Below are 19,215 nucleotides of genomic sequence, written 5' to 3'. Positions count from 1 at the left end.
TGTCCAAGAAGGTCATATATCGTAACCCCCCTTAAACAGTGCCACCAACTGGAGACCAAGTATTCACGCGCTTGATACTATAGGAGCATTTCGCATTCAAACTACCATATTCCACTCTCAGACCCCATAGTCTTGTTGCCAAAACATAATATAAAAGAATTTAGTTCAAGTTCAAAAAACCCCCATCATTTTTCATAGTCACACTATTTAAATGTTCAAAATCTTTTATGAGACAATATTTTGCTCTAAATACTTATAAAATCAAAAAGCAAATTACATACTTCGAAAATAAAACATTACAGAATATACATTACCATTCCAAAGGAGGAGGAATAAAGGCATCATAATAAGGAAATACTGGATGGAAATAGGATTGAAACCCAGAAAGGCAAATGTCAAATCTTGTAGCTCCATGTCCAATGTCAAAGGGCTTAAATGGTTCTGCCTTTTCTGCTTTGCTGTCTGCAGTCTGCCCCTACTCCCACAGCTCTCCTTGGCAAAAGTCCCGTGGCTCTGGCATCACCAGCATCTTGGGGACTTCAGTGCAACCCAGGCTTCACTACCATAGCTTCACACATGGCCTCTCATGTTCTCCATGCAGAGCCTCCCTTGCCGTGTAGCGGCTGCTCTCTAAAGCCATGGAGGAAGATTCCATGACCCCTTCATGATTCTAAAGCGATCACCATATGGGTAACATTGATAAGTTTGCCTGCCAGTGTGGGATGGAGCTGGACCCAATTGAATCATGTATGCTTTTGTTTGTTGTGTCTTTCCTTTCTAGGAGCAGAGGATTCCTTAAGCCTTTTCACAAATTGGAAGCTTAGCTGTGTTGGATCTTGCCTTAAGTCACCTTACCTTTATTCCATTGCAAATGGGGCTCTCTTTAATCTATTTCTCTTATTTGGCATGAGCCTTAGCTGTAACATTAAGTTTCCTGGTTCTCTTTTTCTCTTCAAACTGCATTTTGTATCTTTTTCTGCCCCACTTGTACCTTTTCATTATAGACCTGGAAAGGAGTTATTTACTAATAACCATTTGGCAGAATCAGTATTGGCTGTCTTGAAATCTCTGCCAAAGATACTGGTCCTAAATTTAGCTTTGAGGCAAGTTCTTAGGATACTGGTAGAAAGCAGCCATCACCCTCTCCCCTCCCCGCAATACCACAGGAACATTCTCTAGCCTAGTTGCTAATATTGTTCCTCTCCAAGACCTCTTGAACAGGGGCCTCCACAGTACACATAACTACTGTCTTCCAAGCTCCTACATCAAGTTCTAGTCCAGAGTTCAAGGTCACCCACATTCTTCTGAAAAGCAGCACTGTTAGGCCTTTGACAGCTGGTGTCAACTTCTATTTGGTTACTTTTCTGTTGCTGTATCATGACCAAGACATTTTGTAGAAGAAAGGGCTTATATGAGTGGGTAGCAACAGCTAGCAGGTATGATAGCAGGGACAGCTGATAATTCACGTCTCATATCACAAGCAGGGAGTATAGAGGAAACTGAGAGTGGTGTTAAGACTTCTCAAAACCTTCTCCCAGGGTCAGACAGGCAGGAAACATCTAAATCTCTTCAAGCAGTGTCATCAACTAGGGACTGAGTATTCAAATACCAGAGGTTGTGGGGGAATATTTCTCCATCACCAACTCCCCCCCCCCCCCATTGGAACTAACAGTATGAATGAATGAAAGAATTGCATGTTTTTAAATTTTATTTCATTTTTTTTGCAACAAATATGTAAGTTATTTACTAATACCAATATGATGAACTATATAGTTCATATGCCATGAAATTAGTTCAATAGTCCAGTGATTTTTCAGTGCATGCAGATATACATGCAGCCATTGTAAATTGTGAAACATTTTAATCAGTTTATATAATATAGTCTGTGGGTTTTCTTTTTTTGTTTTTTTTTCTCTTTGTGCTTTTTGGCTTGTTTTTTCAGACAGGGTTCCTTTGTGTAGCTTTGGCTGTCCTAGAACTTGCACTGTAGATCAGGTTGGTCTGGAACTCACAGAGATCTCCCTATGTGCTGGGATAAAGGTGTGTACTATCATAGCCTGGCTTTGCTTTTTAAACTATCATGTCTCCCAACACTTTTGGATTTGACAAAGCTCTAATTTACTATTGACTATGCATTTGCCTATTGTGAACACTTAATATAAATGGAATTGTATAATATGTAGCTTTTTGTGTCTGGGTTTTTTAATTTAGCATTTTCACAATACTACTTTTATTATATAAAATACATTTTAGTTATAGCCACTCCAATCCTACCTCAACCTTTCCCCAGACAACTCCCTCCAAACTTTGTGTCGTCTCAGGTTTTTGTTTGTTTTGGTTTTGAAAAACTCAATGAGTTCTATTAGTTGCTGTCCTTTTGCTCATGGGCCATCTACTACAACCTGGAAAATAGACTGTTCTTACATTCAGCAACAGCTGGTATTTCCTCAGCTTAGAGTAGAGCCCCCAGAGCTTCACCCCCATTAATGCTGGAATTTTGGTTGGTTTGATCTTGTGTGTAGGTTATCACAGCTGCTGGGAGTTCAGAGTACAACAGCCATGTCATGTCAAGAAGACAGCATTTCACAGTGCTAGTTTCTATTCTCCTGCTCTTAACCATTTTTCTTGCCTCTCTTTCCTTCTTCGATGTTCCTTGTTCCTTGGGTGGATTGATATGAATATTCGCTTAGGACTGAACGAACACTCAGTAGTCACTTACTGTTTTTGGGCACTTCGTTTAGTTTAATTTTGCATTAACCACCACCCATTAAAAAGAGAAGGTTTTTGGTGGGCAGTGGTGGTGCATGCCTTTAATCCCTGCACTCATTCAGGAGGCAAAGACTGGTGGATTTCTTTGAGTTCAAGGCTCAGTGAGTTCCAGGACAGGCTCCAAAACTACAGAGAAACCCTGTCTTGAAAAACAACAAACAAACAAGAACTTTTTCCAAGGTTAAGAATACCCTGAGTTTATATGTATTAACGTAAGTAGAAGATCTTTGATAACATGTCCATTTAGTTAAAGAACAGTAGCAGACTCTAACTTTTGGGCCTATGATCTCCTGAGTCAAGTCATCAGACTTGGCTGTAAGCACCTCTACCCGCTGAGCCATGTTGCCAACACAGTATTTTTCTGTTTAACTTTTATTGTTTGTAGAATATGTTTAATGTCAGGTTTTCAATGATTTTCTTATTTTTCCCTCAGGAGGTTTTTTAAATTTAATGGATATTTTGAGTCAGAGTCAAATAAAATTAAATTTTTAAATTAGCATATGAAATAGTTTTTATCGAGTACTTTAATACATGCATGGAATTGTTTTCACACATTCATTCCCTCCATTTCGTTCTTTCTCTTCCTCTTCCTTTCGTTTCGAATGGTTTTGAGATACATACTATACTATACACACATGCACGCTCGAGTAGAATTTGTGTGCATATATGTATGGACACTCACGCTGTAGTGTCATTTTGAGGGCCGGGGGACAAATTATAGGAGTTGGTTCTCTTCTTGCACCATGTATGTCTTGGTGATTGAGTTTGAGTTGTCAGGTTTAGCAATAAGTGTCTTTGTCCATTGTTATTCCAGCTTTATAAAGTAGTGCATCTTCAGTGCACCTTCTGTTTGATGGCTGCAAGACCTTGTGCATGTTGGTCAAGCACTTTACCACTGAGCTATATTCTTAGCAGTGCTTTTTTGTATTTAGGAAAAAAAAATTTTTTAAAAAAATATCCATATTCTACACATAAGAGAAAGCATGAAAACAGAACAAAAACCATTACCCTTTCTCATTCCTGCCCTCCCATTTGACTTTTCTCTCTGTAGCTTTTGGTAGATACATGCTTGAAATATAATGCATCCTACAGTTGTAAGGATTTTCTTTGTAAAATGTCAAATAGAATAAGTTGACTAATCTTATTAGAACCTTTGCTTTGGATGGAGCAGTGTATCAGGTATTAAGAGAAGAATATGCAAAATCAACAATATAATTACAGGCTTGCTTTTATTTCATGCATTGGGAAAGAACTTCAAAACTTATATTAGGTTTTTATTTGTTCTCTTGTTTTGTTTTGAGACAGGATCTCTTTAACCTTGGCTGTCCTCGAAGTCTGTGTAGAACAGACTGGCCTCTGCCTTTCATAGTCTTAGATTAAAGGCATATACCACCATACTCAAACTTTCATTAAGTGAATATGTATTTGGGTTGTATTTTTCTGATGAATTGAAACCATTATAAAATATCTCAGCTATATTAATATTCTGTCTTAAAGAAAGTATACTTTTTTTTTAAAGCTAATATAGCCATTTCTACTTAATTAGTGTCTGTAAATTTTAATTTGCTTGCTTTTTATTTAAAGTGTTTCTCTTATAAATAGCATTTAGATATATCTCACTTTCTAATTATCCTGACAATCTTATTGTTTTAGAACGTTAGTCCAGTACCCTCCCAACGGAGTCTAATGTTACTAGTCTTTTGATAGTGTTTAGTATTTAATGTTGATAACTGGACTTATATCCCCATGCCATTTGTCTCTTTGCTATATTGTTTCTTTCTTTGCTTTCTCGTGTTTTTGAAGTTTTAATTCCAACATGTCTGTCATTTCTGAATCTGGTTTCTTTGGTATTCTTTTGCTTGTTTAAATAGATTATTCTTTAGTATCAGTCACATTTCCCTGCCTTTGTGTATGCCCAGTAAATTTTGATTGCATAGACACAGTAGATGACATACCACTGAATGTGGTTTGTTGTTTTCTGTTGGAGAATATGAGTTTTTATTCTGTTAGTTACTTTTGATCCTTTCATGCTTAGTGTTGCCCTTCCTTGTGGGAAGAAGCCTTAAACATAGTCTTTTGGGGTCTCGTTCAATTCCTGGGGTAGTTAACAAAGCTTTGAAAGTTAGGCTAATTGGACTCCAGTGCTATATAGTTCACACATCTTGAGCACTCTATTCTTGCCATCAGCTTGAACAGGCTACAGGTTGGGCTGATGATGTAGTATCTCCAAGGAGATACTATTTGATGGCATGAACATACAACATGGAATGCAGTTAGTGGCCTATAGTGATGTACACTTCACAGTTTGCTGTAGATTTCTGTTTTCTGAGTCGTTCACAGGATAATTTTAGTCTACAAACCTGTAAGTGCTGTGCTTTTCTCGATGTATTTGAGTCAAAACGTGATGACCAGCTTTTCCAAAATGTTTCTTCTGTATTTTGGAAAGAGTTACAGTATTTGTTGTCCATCTGCCACTAAGTTAAAACACGTAAGGATTTTTATGCTGATGCTGATTGTGGTATAATTTTTTTTGGCCTATTTCAAAAGAAAAAATATATATGCTTATAGCACAAATTTTTAGCATAGTCCTAAATTACTTACTCTTCCTGAATTATGGTAGGTGTGACCAGGAAGAAGGTGCTATTGTGCCCGTACTGTGCTGAGAATTCTGCCAACAAAGTTACTTTGGTTCCATGTTTAATAGCCCTCTGAGGTTACACAAGGAGTAACATCTTCTGAGCTACAGTCTTGCTTGTACAAGACATCATTCAAAATGGCATGTTAGAAAGTAACAGACGTATACCTATATCCCACCTGTGATGGATTTCGAAAACATTATTTGTTTACTACTTGTTATAAAATGATAAACACATATGTAATGCCTTTTTCCCCTCTGTATAGAACAGATTTCCCCCTCTACAAAATTTATAGAAAATATAGTTGAGAGATAGTCATTTCTCAGGACTCATTATACTGAAAGGGTATACTGCTTACAGTCTAAAGAAATAAGTCTCTGTGCACTGAGATTTGCCTGACATCTGAGCAGACCACGATTCTCTAGTTGAAGTATGTATTCAGTTAATCAGGCTTTGCAAGGCCCATAAGAAGGTAGACTTTTCTCAAGAAGTACATCTGCATGTGTTGAATGCAGGAGGGCACCATAATTATGACTACACATTTTGAGTCTATAGAGCAACCTGCCTCTGAAATATGTCTTTTTATTCTTTGGTTTATTTTGCTTGTTTATTTTTGAGAAAGGGTCCCTATACATAGACCAGGCTGTCCTGTACCTACACCACCAGGCTGTCCTCAAACTCTTACAGAGATCTACCTGCCTCAGTTTCCTGAGTGCTAAAGTTAAAGGTGTGCTCTACCATGCCTGGCTAAATATCTGTCTTTAAAAACCGTGTGTGTGTGTGTGTGTGTGTGTGTGTGTGTGTGTGTATTGCCTGCTTTTGTGTATCATGTACATGTATTTTTTATGGAGGCCAGGAGAGGTCATCATATCCCTGCTATTACTGCAGTTACAAAGGAACCTGAGCTAGGTCCTTGGCAAGAGTAGCAGGTCCTCTTAACTGATGAGTCATCTATCTTTCTTATATTGTGGTGGCAAAGAGGGATTTGATTTATAACATTTTGGGTGTTTTTGTTACTTTCTTTTTAATATTTACTTGATTTTATTTTACATGAGTGGTTTGCTTGTATGTATGGATATGTGCTACAGTCAAGCCTGGTGCCCTCAGAGGCCAGAAGAGGGCATTCATCTCTTGGAACTGGAGTTACAAGATGTTATGAGCCACCATTGCAGGTAGTAAGAACCAAACCTAGTGCACACTAAACTACTCCTGCATCTCTCCAGCCTCACCTGCTTCCAGGGATTTTAACCTTTTCAAAAATACAACATGGAATCATATAACCAATGTCTGTGTTTTTATTCTTGAGAATCATCATCTGTTATTTATCTGGTGTTCTCTTTTTTTCTTTTTTTTTTTTTTTTTTTTGGGGGGGGTCAGTTTGCTTTTCATTTTAAAGTAGTCGTTATTTTTAGAGCTGTTTTAGAGTCATAGAAGATTTTTCAAGCTAGCACGAACTCCCATGTTTTCACTTCACTTTTATTCCACCAAACCTTCCATGTTAACAATTTGTCACAGTTATTGAATCAGTACTGATATAAAATGATTGATTGAAAGCAACAGAAAAGAAGCAGGGACTTAATGTTAGTGACATTTTCTTATTAGAAGTGACATATTTAATAATCAGTGGAGAGTGATGTGAAACTTCTGGGGCTATATATCTGCATATTATATGTTAAGGATAAGAACATGGTTCTTTGCCTTTGGCTTTTGAAAGATAGGACAGTCTCTGCAGTCAGGGTTGCAGTAATTGCTTATTTTCTAAGTGGAAACTTCATGTGCTTGAAACTGAGCTGTACTTACTTTGCATTTCTCCTGCAAGAAATAGAGAATGAGCTGGAACACAGGCCAACTTAAATCCTTGCCACAAAGAGAAAGGTAACCCTGGGATCTGCAGACTTCAGACATTGTCTTGCAGTTACTGACTTTAGTTTTTACCTGTCTTTTTAAACTTCAAAAATGTTCATTTCAGAGAGTCCTGGTTACCTAGAGAAAAACTTTACATTCTGTTTTTGGAAAAAAATCCTAAAGCCACTTCACGATTGTACAGTGCCTTGTGGTTTTTCAGAGCGCTTCTGTATGTGCTGTCTCATTGAAGTCAGAAACCAGAAGTCAGCATGTCCTTTGCAAATGGCAAATGGAAGCATATGTTCTTAGCCATGAGTAGGTGTTCTTATTGAGCAGGCATGGGAAACAGAGATAAGGATGGATGAGGAGGTTATAGTGTGTGTATATGTATGTGCACATGTGAGTGTGTGTATATGTGTGCATATTTTGAGTGGGTGAGTATATTGTGGGGGAGAGATAAAAGATAGAGCACTGGCTTGTAGGGTTACTACAGACTGGGAAGCCACTCTCTAGGTGATATGATTTAGCCTATGTCTGTTCTACTGCTGTTGCTACCATCACAGAGGGTTCTGTAAGTCAAGGGGAAGGTAGCCAACGGAGATGAGCAGCTCTAACTCTTTGACTAGGTCCTTAGGATTTGATTGCCAGATAAGACAGCTTTCATCCTGTCTGTCATTGTTGTGAATGATGTTTTGAGATAGCCAGACCAGCCCACTCATTCTTGTTTTCTTCCACTCTCTGTCCATTTTGTTTATTTGATTGTGTGTGTTGGGGGGGGGGTATGGATGGGACACGGGAAGACAGACAACTCTGAGTTACTATGTAACCTTGGCTAGCTTGGAACTTAATATATTGACCAGGCTTGCCTCAAATAGCCCAACAGATAAAAGTGTTTTCTGTGGAAGCCTGACACTTGAGTGTGATCACTTGAACCCATGGTGGAAGGAGTCCCAGGATCTCATAGTTTGAGGCTATCATTTGATTTACATAGTAAGTTCCAGATCAGCCAGAGCTACCTAATAAATTGAGCCAGAGTTCAGATTGCAGTGATAATTGTACCTTTGTTGTATCAGGAGCCAACACATGGTTGCTGAAGCAGTAAACATAATCTGTTTGAGCAACACACAGCTGTTGGTGTCCTGATTACACTTGTTTCTGTTTTCTCTCCTTTTCTGCAAAGACTGGTGGTAAAGATCTGATAGTGGTAGCCAAGCCTCATTCATTCAGATGGTTTTCTAATCACATTATAATACATGACAGCAAGGTGTAATCTCTGAGCCATAATCAGTTTGGTTTACCTAGTTGCATTTAGTGTTTGATGACAGCTTCAGTTAATATTTTAAGTATATTTGTGTAGACAAAGAGTGGGTAGAAAATAATTTTTTAAAAAAAATTCTCCTTATGATAAAATAATACTTGGTTAAGGTGTTTTAAATAATATAGAAGTTTTAAAAGAGAAAAACTGGGACTGTTGAAACAGCTCAGTAGGGACTTGCCATGCAAACCTGATAACCTCAGTTTGGTCCCTGGAACATACTGAAGGTAGAGGAGAGAACAGACATTACAAAGTTGTCTTCTGACCTCCACAAGCACTCTGTATGCGCGCGTGTGCACACGCGCGCGCGCACACACACACACACACACACACACACACACACACACACACACCCACCCACCCCTGAGAGAGGAGAGGGACAGAGAGAGAGAGACCGAGAGACCCCTTTACACATGTCTCACACAACACTAATAATGTGAAAAATACAATTTCAGAAAGGAGGGAAACCCTCCAGGTTGATCACAGTATGTTTTTTAGTTGCATCCTTCCCCCAACCCTTGCTCTGTGTATGTTTTTTGGGGATTATATACTTTGTGATCTGTTTTTTTCTTTTTAATCTTAACAGGGTGTTTCTCTCTGCCAGTAATCTGATGCTAATTATACTATGAGAGTCATCTCATTACCCCACCAGTCCCTTAACTCTTCCCCACTTTTTTGTACTTCTCTGGGTCTCTATGTGTCAGATGCTAAAGCCTCTTAGGTTCCTCTGAGTCCTCTTTCAGGCAGGCATCAGTAGTTGGGAGCCCTCAACTTAAGAATGCCTTTTGTCCATGGTCTTTTTGATAGGGCTTTTCACAGTTCAGATTTTGATGTTACAGAGTTGCACACTTTAAATTGACAGTCACCTTTGGGTGTGCTTTACACTTCAGGTGATTGCATTTAGAGTTCTGGGTCTACCTTTACCAATTCCAGCCCTCCTGTTGAGTATAAAGCTTGTCAGGTGGGAATAGCACAGAACCTGTTTGTTTCCCTATGGCTCCCCTGCACAGCTTGTCCCATATGATAAAGCTAACAGCCTTTCTTTCTTAAGAGCTTGTTTTTGGGACCGGAGAGATGGGTTAGTGGCTAAAAAACACTTGGTGCTCTTCAGGGGTCCTGAGTTTGGCTCAGCACCTACTTTGGGCAGCTTACAACTGCCTGTAATGCTAGCTTCAGGGGATCTACAGTCTTCTGGACTTTGTGAGTACCTATAACATGGCATACACACATGCAAAACGTACATATAAATGAAAATACCTTTCTAAAAGAGAACTTTATCTTGTTTTGTGTTCTGGTGTAGCATGCTCTCTTCTGGGTTCTATCTGTCCTCTTTCCCATTGCTCTGGGTCTTGCATTATTGATACTTTCATTGCCTTGCTCCTTTGAGCCCTCCTCTAGTGTCTGTTTGTCATTTTCATCAGTGAGTAGACTGAATTGTGAAGGATGGCATACCCGTCCTTTGTATAGGGCACATGTATAACTCATCCAGTGATGATCTATCTGCTCTGTCATATAGCTGAGCTACAGTGTGAATAAAATTTGTGTTGATAAAGGAAAATGATATTTTTCCTCATGTCTCCCATTTATTTCCTCTTCTCCTTCCTTTTCTTTGCTATTGTGGACTAGGCTGGAAAGGACTGTTTAACCCTGAAGAGGCTATTCTTTTGCCTTAAAAGGGGTATTAGAATTTGGTGGAATTAGGCAAAAATAATTCAGTTATATTTTAATGTCCTCTTTTGGATTATTTATACTCCCATGCTTTCTGTAAAGTACTAGGCAAGAGTACAGAGAACTTGAAACTGTGGATTCTTGCTTGGTTCCTGTGCCATGTAAATAACAGGATGTACCCTATGTGATCTTTCATAATGGCCATTGGCCACGCTGGGAGTATCGCTCTTATAAGGCCCTTCAAGCCAGTTAGATTTGGGATCCCAAATCCTCACTGTTAATACCTTCATTTCCCATGAGTATAAAGTAGTCATGTAATTTAAACACTGATTTAATCTTAAAAAGGCATAAGACTTAGGATTTGAAGGAAGTGTGAAAGTTCCACTGTAAGTCACCTGAATGAATGTTCTTGTTTTACACATGAAAAGTTAAGGCTGGAGGCAAGAGGTTGGTCCCTGCCATGTGGCTAGTTAGGAGCAAGATTAGAAACAATTTTCCAACGGCTCCCAGTCCAGTGTCACCAAAGGTCATGGCCTGCTTAGGTGTAACACTGGTAGTGAAGTTCTAGTGTCCTTGGCCTGGAGTTCTTATTGCCCTGTCTTGGTGCACTTTTGTGAGTAGAATTTACTGTTGACATCAAGTGTTGAGATCTGGGGCTGTGTCTTCCTCAGTGCTACCAGGATGGGACTATTAACTGCCCCTGTCAGTTAACCTAGCTTTGCTTCCTAGTTGTGCTCTGGTTGGTGAATGTGCTGTTTATGGCATTGTGCTTACTAGTTTGTCTTTTAAACTTCCCATTCATTAAGTTGAGGTGCTGGAAGGATTCCAAGAGCAAGTGGGTGATAGCTGCTGACTGAATGCAGCCATGCCAGTCCATGAAAACTACTCTTCTTGGCTTTTTTCCAGCAGTGGTGGGTTGCCAAGAGAGAAATGCTTTGGCTTTACAAATGATCTAGCCAGAGTTTGGATAAATTATGGTTCTTTCTATTTTATTGGAAAGAATGAACATTTCTGGTCCTTAAATTATTTACAGTGTGTGTGTGTGTGTGTGTGTGTGTGTGTGTGTGTGTGTGTGTGTGTGTGTGTGTGTGTATGTATATGAATCATATTTTTAAGTGTTATTGTTCATTTTGGTTTGGTTTGGTTTTTCCAGGCAGGGTTTCTCTGTGAAACAGCCCTAGCTGTCCTGGAACTTGCTCTATAGACCACACTGGCCTCGAACTCACAGAGGTCTTCCTGCCTCTGCCTCTCTAGCGCTAGGAATTAAAGGTGTTTACTACCACCCAGCTGAAACATACTGTCTTTATAAAATTTATATAAATGTGTGGTTTTATGTGTATTCCACTACATAGAGAAAGGTTGAAAGTATTGGCTTAACTAACCTGTTAGGTCAGACTGAAAGTACCAAGTGGATAAGTTGCTATGTGCCCACATGAAAGCAGGAGGCACCTTGGTTTCTTTAAATTCATGAGTGTTTTTGTTCTTGTTTAAGTTTTGGTTCAAATTTCAGCTAATGTACATTATGCCAGTATATTCTGATCCTTAATTTTTCTTGAGGCAGTCTTCCTATATAGCTTAATCTGATTCTCCTGTGTCAGCTTCCCAGATACTGGGACCAGAGGAGTAGGCCACCATACCCAAATATTTCTTAATATATTTTAAGTTGGAATGAAGAAAGTTTTTAAGTTGAAAATATTTGTGATTTACTGGGACAGTTTGAAAAATAAGTTTCTCTTCATAATGCTTCTACAGGTAGTAAGCCCTAACTAAAAATGTCTGTCATCCTAGTGTTTTTCATGGTTCTCAGAACACCTCACAATCAAATGCAGTTATCTCAACTGACCTCTTGCTGCCAACTTGAGTGTAAGCTGCTCCCAATCATTTGATATTCTCAAAACTCTGTTCCTTTATTTTATTATTATTGCAAGCAAACTTTAGAAAGAAACCATTCTTATTTAGTGTAATTTGACCCCAAAGCCTCAGAATAATCATGAAGAATACAAGTAACCAACATTCACATACTTTGTGTGTGGCAACTCTGAGTTGGAATTCTTTGTGAATTTTTTTTTTTTTTTTTAAGTCTTTACACAGCCATTAGGAGGTATTTTCATCTCCATTGTATACCAAAGCACAGAGAGACTTAAGTAAATTGCCCAAGAAAGATCACACAGATAGCAAGCTGAAGAACACCATTCAGACAAAGCTAATACCCCAAAGCTCACAGCCTTGGCTATGAGAAATTACTGTCTCTGTAAATGACATCTTACTTGCGGAGTGTGCTAATATTTGTTGTGCCCTTCACAACAGGCATTATACTGTTGTTGTCCCACTGGCTGTGGTTTGCTAGCTCCTTTTGGACAGAGCCAATGTCTCTGTCCAGTGGTACTCATTTCAGTCTGCTGTGCTTAGATGATATAGTTCTATGCAGTGGGGAGGTGACTGTCCTCATGGTGTAGGACAGTGTGTCTGGATTGAGCTGATCTCTGATGTTCCTGATCTTACTAGGCAATCCTTCTCTTGTCTAAGAAGTGATAGGCAACTTATTGCTGAAAGTCACATTTGATTTTTCTGTACTTTTTTTGGTCTCCCTTCCTCCATGTGCTGAGTGTGTATGCTATGTCGTTTTAAGTGTATATAAAAGTATGAGGAAAACTGAAGTCTACTTTTGAAAAAATAATTTTTGGTCTTACTGAAATCATATCAGACTTAGCACTTGTCACCAGAAGCATTCCTCATGGTCCTGCCGAGTCCTTGTGAGCTTCTGCATGATAGCATGTGTCTGCTTGTCATCTCCTTTCTCCTGCTGGTCATATAGACTGTCCTATTTATTAGATGTAGCTTTGGCCATATCTATTTGCGTTTTGTTGGAGTTGGACCTTCCTTTGAGTTTTTGAGTGTTCATCTGGAGATGAAAATCAGAGTTCGTTTGTTGCAGAATGAGCGGTTTTCTGTACAGTAAAACTCTTACATGAGGCATAGGGTTCTTTGAAGTCAGGAGAAGGTGCTTGTTTTCTGAGTATTGCATTAGCCTGAGTTCATTTTCTCATGGGCAAGCAACACTCATTTATAGGAGCTCTTAAGGATTCTAGTGGACCTCCTTTGAAAATCTAATTATCTTTCCACACTCGCAAGCACACACATGTCAATACTTTATAAACTCCTCTGTCCTGTTACTGCTGGCAATTCAGTTTGTCTCTGCTGCCCATTGTTTCAGCCCAGTGGAGTGTGGTCTGCTCTTTTGGGAGAGGGGCTACCATTGGTGTGGCCTCAATGTGGAGAAAATGCCTCTCAGCACTCCCATCCTACAGAGAAGCAAGAAGGTAGATCTGTGGCATACCATTGCTGTAAAGCCTGCCCTGGGAAGGGGCCTCCTTTACAGTTGGCCACCTGTGCCTTTAACTCACTGCCTTTTCAATACCAGTGCCATTGTGGGTTAAACCCTCTAGTTTTTGGATTTCTGTGTCTTACCTTTTTGATGTGTAAGAGGTGTTTGTTGTCTTTTTTATACAGATCTTGCTTGATAGGATGAGTTAGGAGAAGAAGGTGAATATGTTCTCTTGGTTAGTGCAGTGGAGAGAATCTTTGTGTTCTTTTGGAGCCCAGAGCTTGCTTTATTAATATTTCTATAGCTGTTACATCATTACAAGTAGATAATAGTATTTGTCCTCCATTGAAGCAGACTGAGTTTTTTTTTTTTTTTTTTTTTTTTTTGTATGTGTGTGTGGTTTTTGTTTGTTTGTTTGTTTGTTTTTGTGTCCTTCGCCCCCCAACCAGAGGTGCTCACTGAAGCTAATAGTAGGTGCCCAGGAATGTCTCTAGGTTAGGACATAATGGGGTCTTGCACCAAAGCCAAGGTTTGGTGGCTTAGAAAGTAAGGCAGGAAGGATTTGCTTTTGTGTTCTCCCATCTGTGTTGTGATCACATACAAAACTGCCATCTTGTAAGAACCAAGTCTACAGTGTTCAACTTTTTTTTTTTTTTTTAAAGCATGACCAGGTGAACTGTCAATTGATCACTATCTAGTAACTCAGAACCTTGACAGTATATTATTTTTATACTGTTTATTATTATTTGTTTGTGTGCATGGTATATGTATGTGTTGGTGTGGGTGTATCTTACAGGTGCATGCCACTGTGCACAGCTTTTACATCGGCGCTGAGGATCTGAACTCAGAGATCCTTAATGCTTGTGTAGTCAGTACTTAGCCAGTTCTACTTCCAAAGTTTAGAAGATAAAAAGAGGACAGCTGCTGCTTCTGGTGCTCCCCAGATCATGCTGTGCTGTTGCTCCCTGGCTTCAGTGACTTGCTGTCTCCAGGGATAACCCATGCTCTTGTTCCGGAAAGCTTTTTAAAGTGGTGATGTCTTGGAGTGGTCATTTATTTAGTTCCCTCCCAAAACATTAAGTACATTCAATGTCAGACAAGTGTTTAAGGGAAGCAAGATCTCCTGGTTTTGTGCCCAGGACAGACTCAGCATGGATTGGCATCAATATTGTGGCAGAGAACTCATAGAGTTGAGCAGTGCTCTTCAATTTCCATCATCTGTCTGTGATAGTGTCTGTCAGTTTTATTGACTGTCATGTCAGTTGATTATGTTGTGCAGCCCAGGACCTGAGCAGTTTCTGGATGGTTGCTGGATTGTTGGCAGTTTGCCACAAGTGCTCTTGTGTCAGTGAGCAAAGCTTGCAAGGGTATTCTCCTTGGCCTACAGACCCTTCTCTCATTGGGTCTCCTTCCTTGGCTGTGCAGGCTTGGGTCTAGCACTTGGATTTCTCACCTTATCTGTTGTGCTCATTTTTCACTCACGGGTGCTGTTGTTTATGTATAGTTTTGTTCTCCTGGTACAAAAAGACATTACCAGATAATCAGATTCTTGAATGGGCCATCTGGCATACGTGATCACAGTGCTTTTTCATGGCAAATGGATAAAGCTATGAAACATTAATAGATTTCATTATAGGAGAGTTTATGTTGATGCTTTTGACTCTTACTGTACTCAATTTTTCTGGTTATTCTGAGATTAAACTTGAATTAAGTACTTGTTTGGAAAAATAGTGTAAAAACACATTACCATATAGGCTACTGGTAAATGAGAATATCAGCATTCTCCTGTTAATATTTTGTTGCAAATAAATTCCACCATCACTGACAGTTCCTTTTTTGCTTTGGGTTGTACTCAAGAGTCAGGGTTGTTGGGAATTTAAAGGACTAAGTAGGTTTGATTACCAATTGCATTTAGACATCTCAATTTTACTGTTTGATTGTAAGCACTGGTGCTAAGCAGACTTGGGGGCCATAGATGATTTGATCAAGAAGAGTAGATACAGAATTGGGAATCCAGAAATCTAGACACTCTAAAAGTAAATGGCTTTTCCCTAAATCTTTATCTGGGCCTTTGATTTCTTCCTAGTCTGTTACTCCTTTTAAGATGAGACATACCACTTGGGATGAACTGTGGTGGCCCCTCGGAGACTTCTGTCTACTTCTTTGACCTTAAAACTCAACTACTAGCTCTGCTCTGACTGAGGATGGGCTGATAGCACAAATGGGTGTGGTTACAGATACTCAAGTTTGGGCCTCAGGAGTCTGCTTTTCTTTTTGTTATAGTCTCAGGATGGGACTTTGGCCCTTAACTTTCAAAATGTGTAGTGGGTTCCTTTGAGCTGGATGTCTGCAATATGCTATGATTCTTACCCTGTGGGAATTAAAGCCATACTGAAATGGTCAGCTTGCCAAGAAGAAAAGATATAAAGAAATTTCCTGAGAAAAGGTGATTGTGTTAGTGTACACAAGGCTGAGATGGAAAGATCTTGAGTTCAAAGCCAGCCTAGGTATCTATATCTTAGTACTTTACAACTCAAGAAAGGGGCAGGAGCGCCAGGCGTTGGTGGCTCACACCTTTAATTCCAGCATTTAGGAGGCAGAGGCAGGCGGACATCTGTGAGTTCAAGGCCAGCCCGGTCTACTGAGCAAGTTCTAGGACAACTTCCTAGCAATACAGAGCAATACAGAGAAACCCTGTCTCGAAAAACAAACAAACAAACAAACAAAAAAAAAAAAAAAAAAAAAAAAAGGAAAGAAAGAAAGAGAAGGGGCAGGAGTAACTGGAGTAGAGATAGAGGAAGAGATTTTTCTAAAGGCACCCATGAGAATGTTTTGAAACACATACCCTTAAAAGCAGCCAGTAAGAAAGTGTCAGACTTTGCCTAATCAGGCAAACACTAACCTATCTGACCAGATATACACACCTGATTTTTGCCTTAGCAAGGTGTTTTTAAAGAATGTAGTCAGGAATGTTTGCAGTTACAGAAACAGTTTCTTGGTTTTTGTTTTGTTTTAAGAATAGGTCAGACATATTTTCATAGAGAGCCTTTGGTAAAGTTTATTGTCCTATACTTGTGGTCTCTTTCTTCAGTGAGGGGCATATGATGGCACTCGGCCCTTTCACATGCTACCTTCTTTGGGTCTTGGTGCTAATTATTATTGGTGCTGAAATCTAATTAAGTTGGAAGCTTCCAGCATTTTTTTTTTTTTAAGTGTTTGTCATGTTCAGCTATATAAGAAGCCAGGTTCCTTGGAGAGTAGGAATAATCTCTCTTACACATTCTCAACTGGGCTTGGTGAACAGTTCACCAACTAGTTGGTGAACAGTAAGGGTGGATTGATTGTGAGTTAATGAAAAAAAGCATGTGCTCAGAAATGTTTGGTTCAAAATAGAGAAATTTAGGAATTGGAAGTTTTAGGTCAGTGAGTTCTTCAAATTCTAGGCCTTTAAGACCCATGTTTTAGGGCTAGTGAGATGGGACCAGCTGGTAAAGCACAATACCAAGCGTATTGATTTATTTAATAAAACAAACTCAGAGTAGTAGTTGCTACTTGAGGACAGGTGATTCTGGGTTTTTTTCTTTTTCTCTTTCTTTTTCCCCTGAGTTTCAGATGACATTGGAGGAGTCTTGTTAGGATCAGGAATGCCCTTTGTATTCAGTTAGGTACTGCCTTGACCAAGCCTTCTGAATTCAGGTTTGAACCTCATTCCTGGGTGAAGGATTTGTGTTTCTGGTTACTCACACTAAGAACCTAGTACAAAGGTTGCAGCTAGAATGGGTTTACTTGCAGAAAGATGAGAAAGCTCAGGTGCACATAGCAAGCTCCTCTTCCCTGTCCTTTGGCATGTAGGCATTATTGACATCAATTGGAGTTAATTGTGTTGCATGTAGATTTGTTTGCAATCTAGATTTTTAGAGCTAAAAGAAATTAAGTGATATAGTAACCTTAGAAGCAAAAAGATTGAAGTCCATGGAAGAAATATACATTATACACAGTGAGCTTACTGGTATGATAGTTACCAGCTGAGGCTAGTAGTGATTTCTTAGGTAGAACTTAAATCAGTGTGTGTTGCTGGGGATAAAACCTGTGGACTAGAACATTTAAACTATTTTCTACTGAGCTATATTTCCAGCTTGGTTGTGATTTCTTGAATGGAACTTAGTCTCCTGAAAGTCTTCCCTACTTAAGGTTGTTCTTCCCAGCTCAATCATCAAACAGAATATGATGCCAGACACGCAGAACCAGCAGTAGGCATCGGGGAAGAATATTTTAGCTCTGAAAAACAGATGGGTAACTTGAGCACTCTGATTCTTTATTCCTTCTCAAGGGGACTGGGTACTTATTTGGGCACTTTTGGGGGGGGGCTCCCACATATACTCAAGGTTGATGCTAATTGTACATGACGAAACTGGCCTATCTCCATGTGTGGCTAGTCTGTGGAGACAGAAGTGGGAGTCCCTCCTTCCTGACTTTGCCTTAATCTACCTGATAGTTGGTTTTATTTCACCTTAGTTTAAAAGAAAGCTCTCTCTCTCTCTCTCTCTCTCTCTCTCTCTCTCTCTCTCTCTCTCTCTCTCTCTCTCACACACACACACACACACACACACACACACACACATTATTGGGGAAAATATGCAACATGTGTAATAGTGGGTGATATAGTCTCTGCTGTTATGAAGTTGCCTTCACTTTTCACCCCCTCCTTCAGTCATCACTTGCCTTGCCTGAACATTTTTATGCAGAGCCCACATATTTTATCCTTTCACCGTGTTCTTACTCTGCATTTTGAAATAGTTGAAACTGTTAAAATCTGATGAAGAACCTAAGAGAATCAAAGCACTGATGGAACAATTAAAGACTAGTTGAAGAAGCCCCCAGGGTCATCAAGTCAGGGTCTTTGCTGTGTAAGATTTGCTGGTGGTGGCTTTGCACAGTGGTGAGGGAAGAAAGTGCTGGCCTTTTCTGGGGTGTAAATTAGGACACCCATAATTATTTAAGCTACTTTGTTAGCTTTCTATCTGTAGCATTAACTTTTTTAATGAAAGTTTTCACAATTCTAACAATGAACTCTGATAATGAGACTTTTATTTAAAACTGGGGGAGGGGTCACAGGAGATGATCACACCTTGGCACCAATGGGTCAGTCAAGCATTTCTGAAGTCTTTTGTTTGTTTGTTTGTTTTTATGATTATGTCATGACAGCTGTCATTTTTGTTTCAGATGGGAATGACTGGTAACACAAGTCCATTTGGACAACCCTTTAGTCAAACTGGAGGACAGCAGATGGGAGCCACTGGTGTAAATCCCCAGTTATCCAGTAAACAGAGCATGGTCAATAGTTTGCCTGCTTTTCCTACAGATATCAAGAATACGTCAGTCACCAATGTGCCAAATATGGTAAGTTGCCCTTGGTTTTCTGTGCTTCGGGTCTTGTCAGGTGCTTTGGTGTTATGATTAGTTTTTGCCACCTGTCGGTCCTACCGCTGCGCCAGGCCCAAATAACACACAGAGACTCTGTATTAGATATAATTCTGTTGGCCAGGTACTAGATTCTTATCAGCTAGCTCTGTCTTAACTATTAACCCATTTCTATTAATCTAAGTACTTCCATGTGGTCTTATCTTATTCGAGAGAGGGGCTGGCGGTCTTCTCTC

The 19,215-nt window shown here is 39.5% G+C and overlaps 1 protein-coding gene across 2 annotated transcripts in view; it reads left to right on the top strand.

The window, feature by feature from the left end:
• Window positions 1-19,215, top strand: part of Crebbp (CREB binding protein) — a 121,391-nt gene that overhangs the window by 40,525 nt on the left and 61,651 nt on the right. For both annotated transcript variants that reach the window (XM_051181314.1, XM_051181313.1), the window contains exon 3: window positions 18,782-18,958. In XM_051181314.1, the coding sequence (XP_051037271.1) occupies window positions 18,782-18,958 (177 nt within the window). The remainder of the gene's footprint in view (window positions 1-18,781; window positions 18,959-19,215) is intronic.

This window comes from Phodopus roborovskii, unplaced genomic scaffold (genome assembly GCF_943737965.1).
Source record: "Phodopus roborovskii unplaced genomic scaffold, PHOROB, whole genome shotgun sequence".
Lineage (NCBI taxonomy): Eukaryota > Metazoa > Chordata > Mammalia > Rodentia > Cricetidae > Phodopus > Phodopus roborovskii.
Note: the sequence above shows the minus strand (reverse complement) of the source record. Positions and strands in the feature narration are given on the sequence as shown.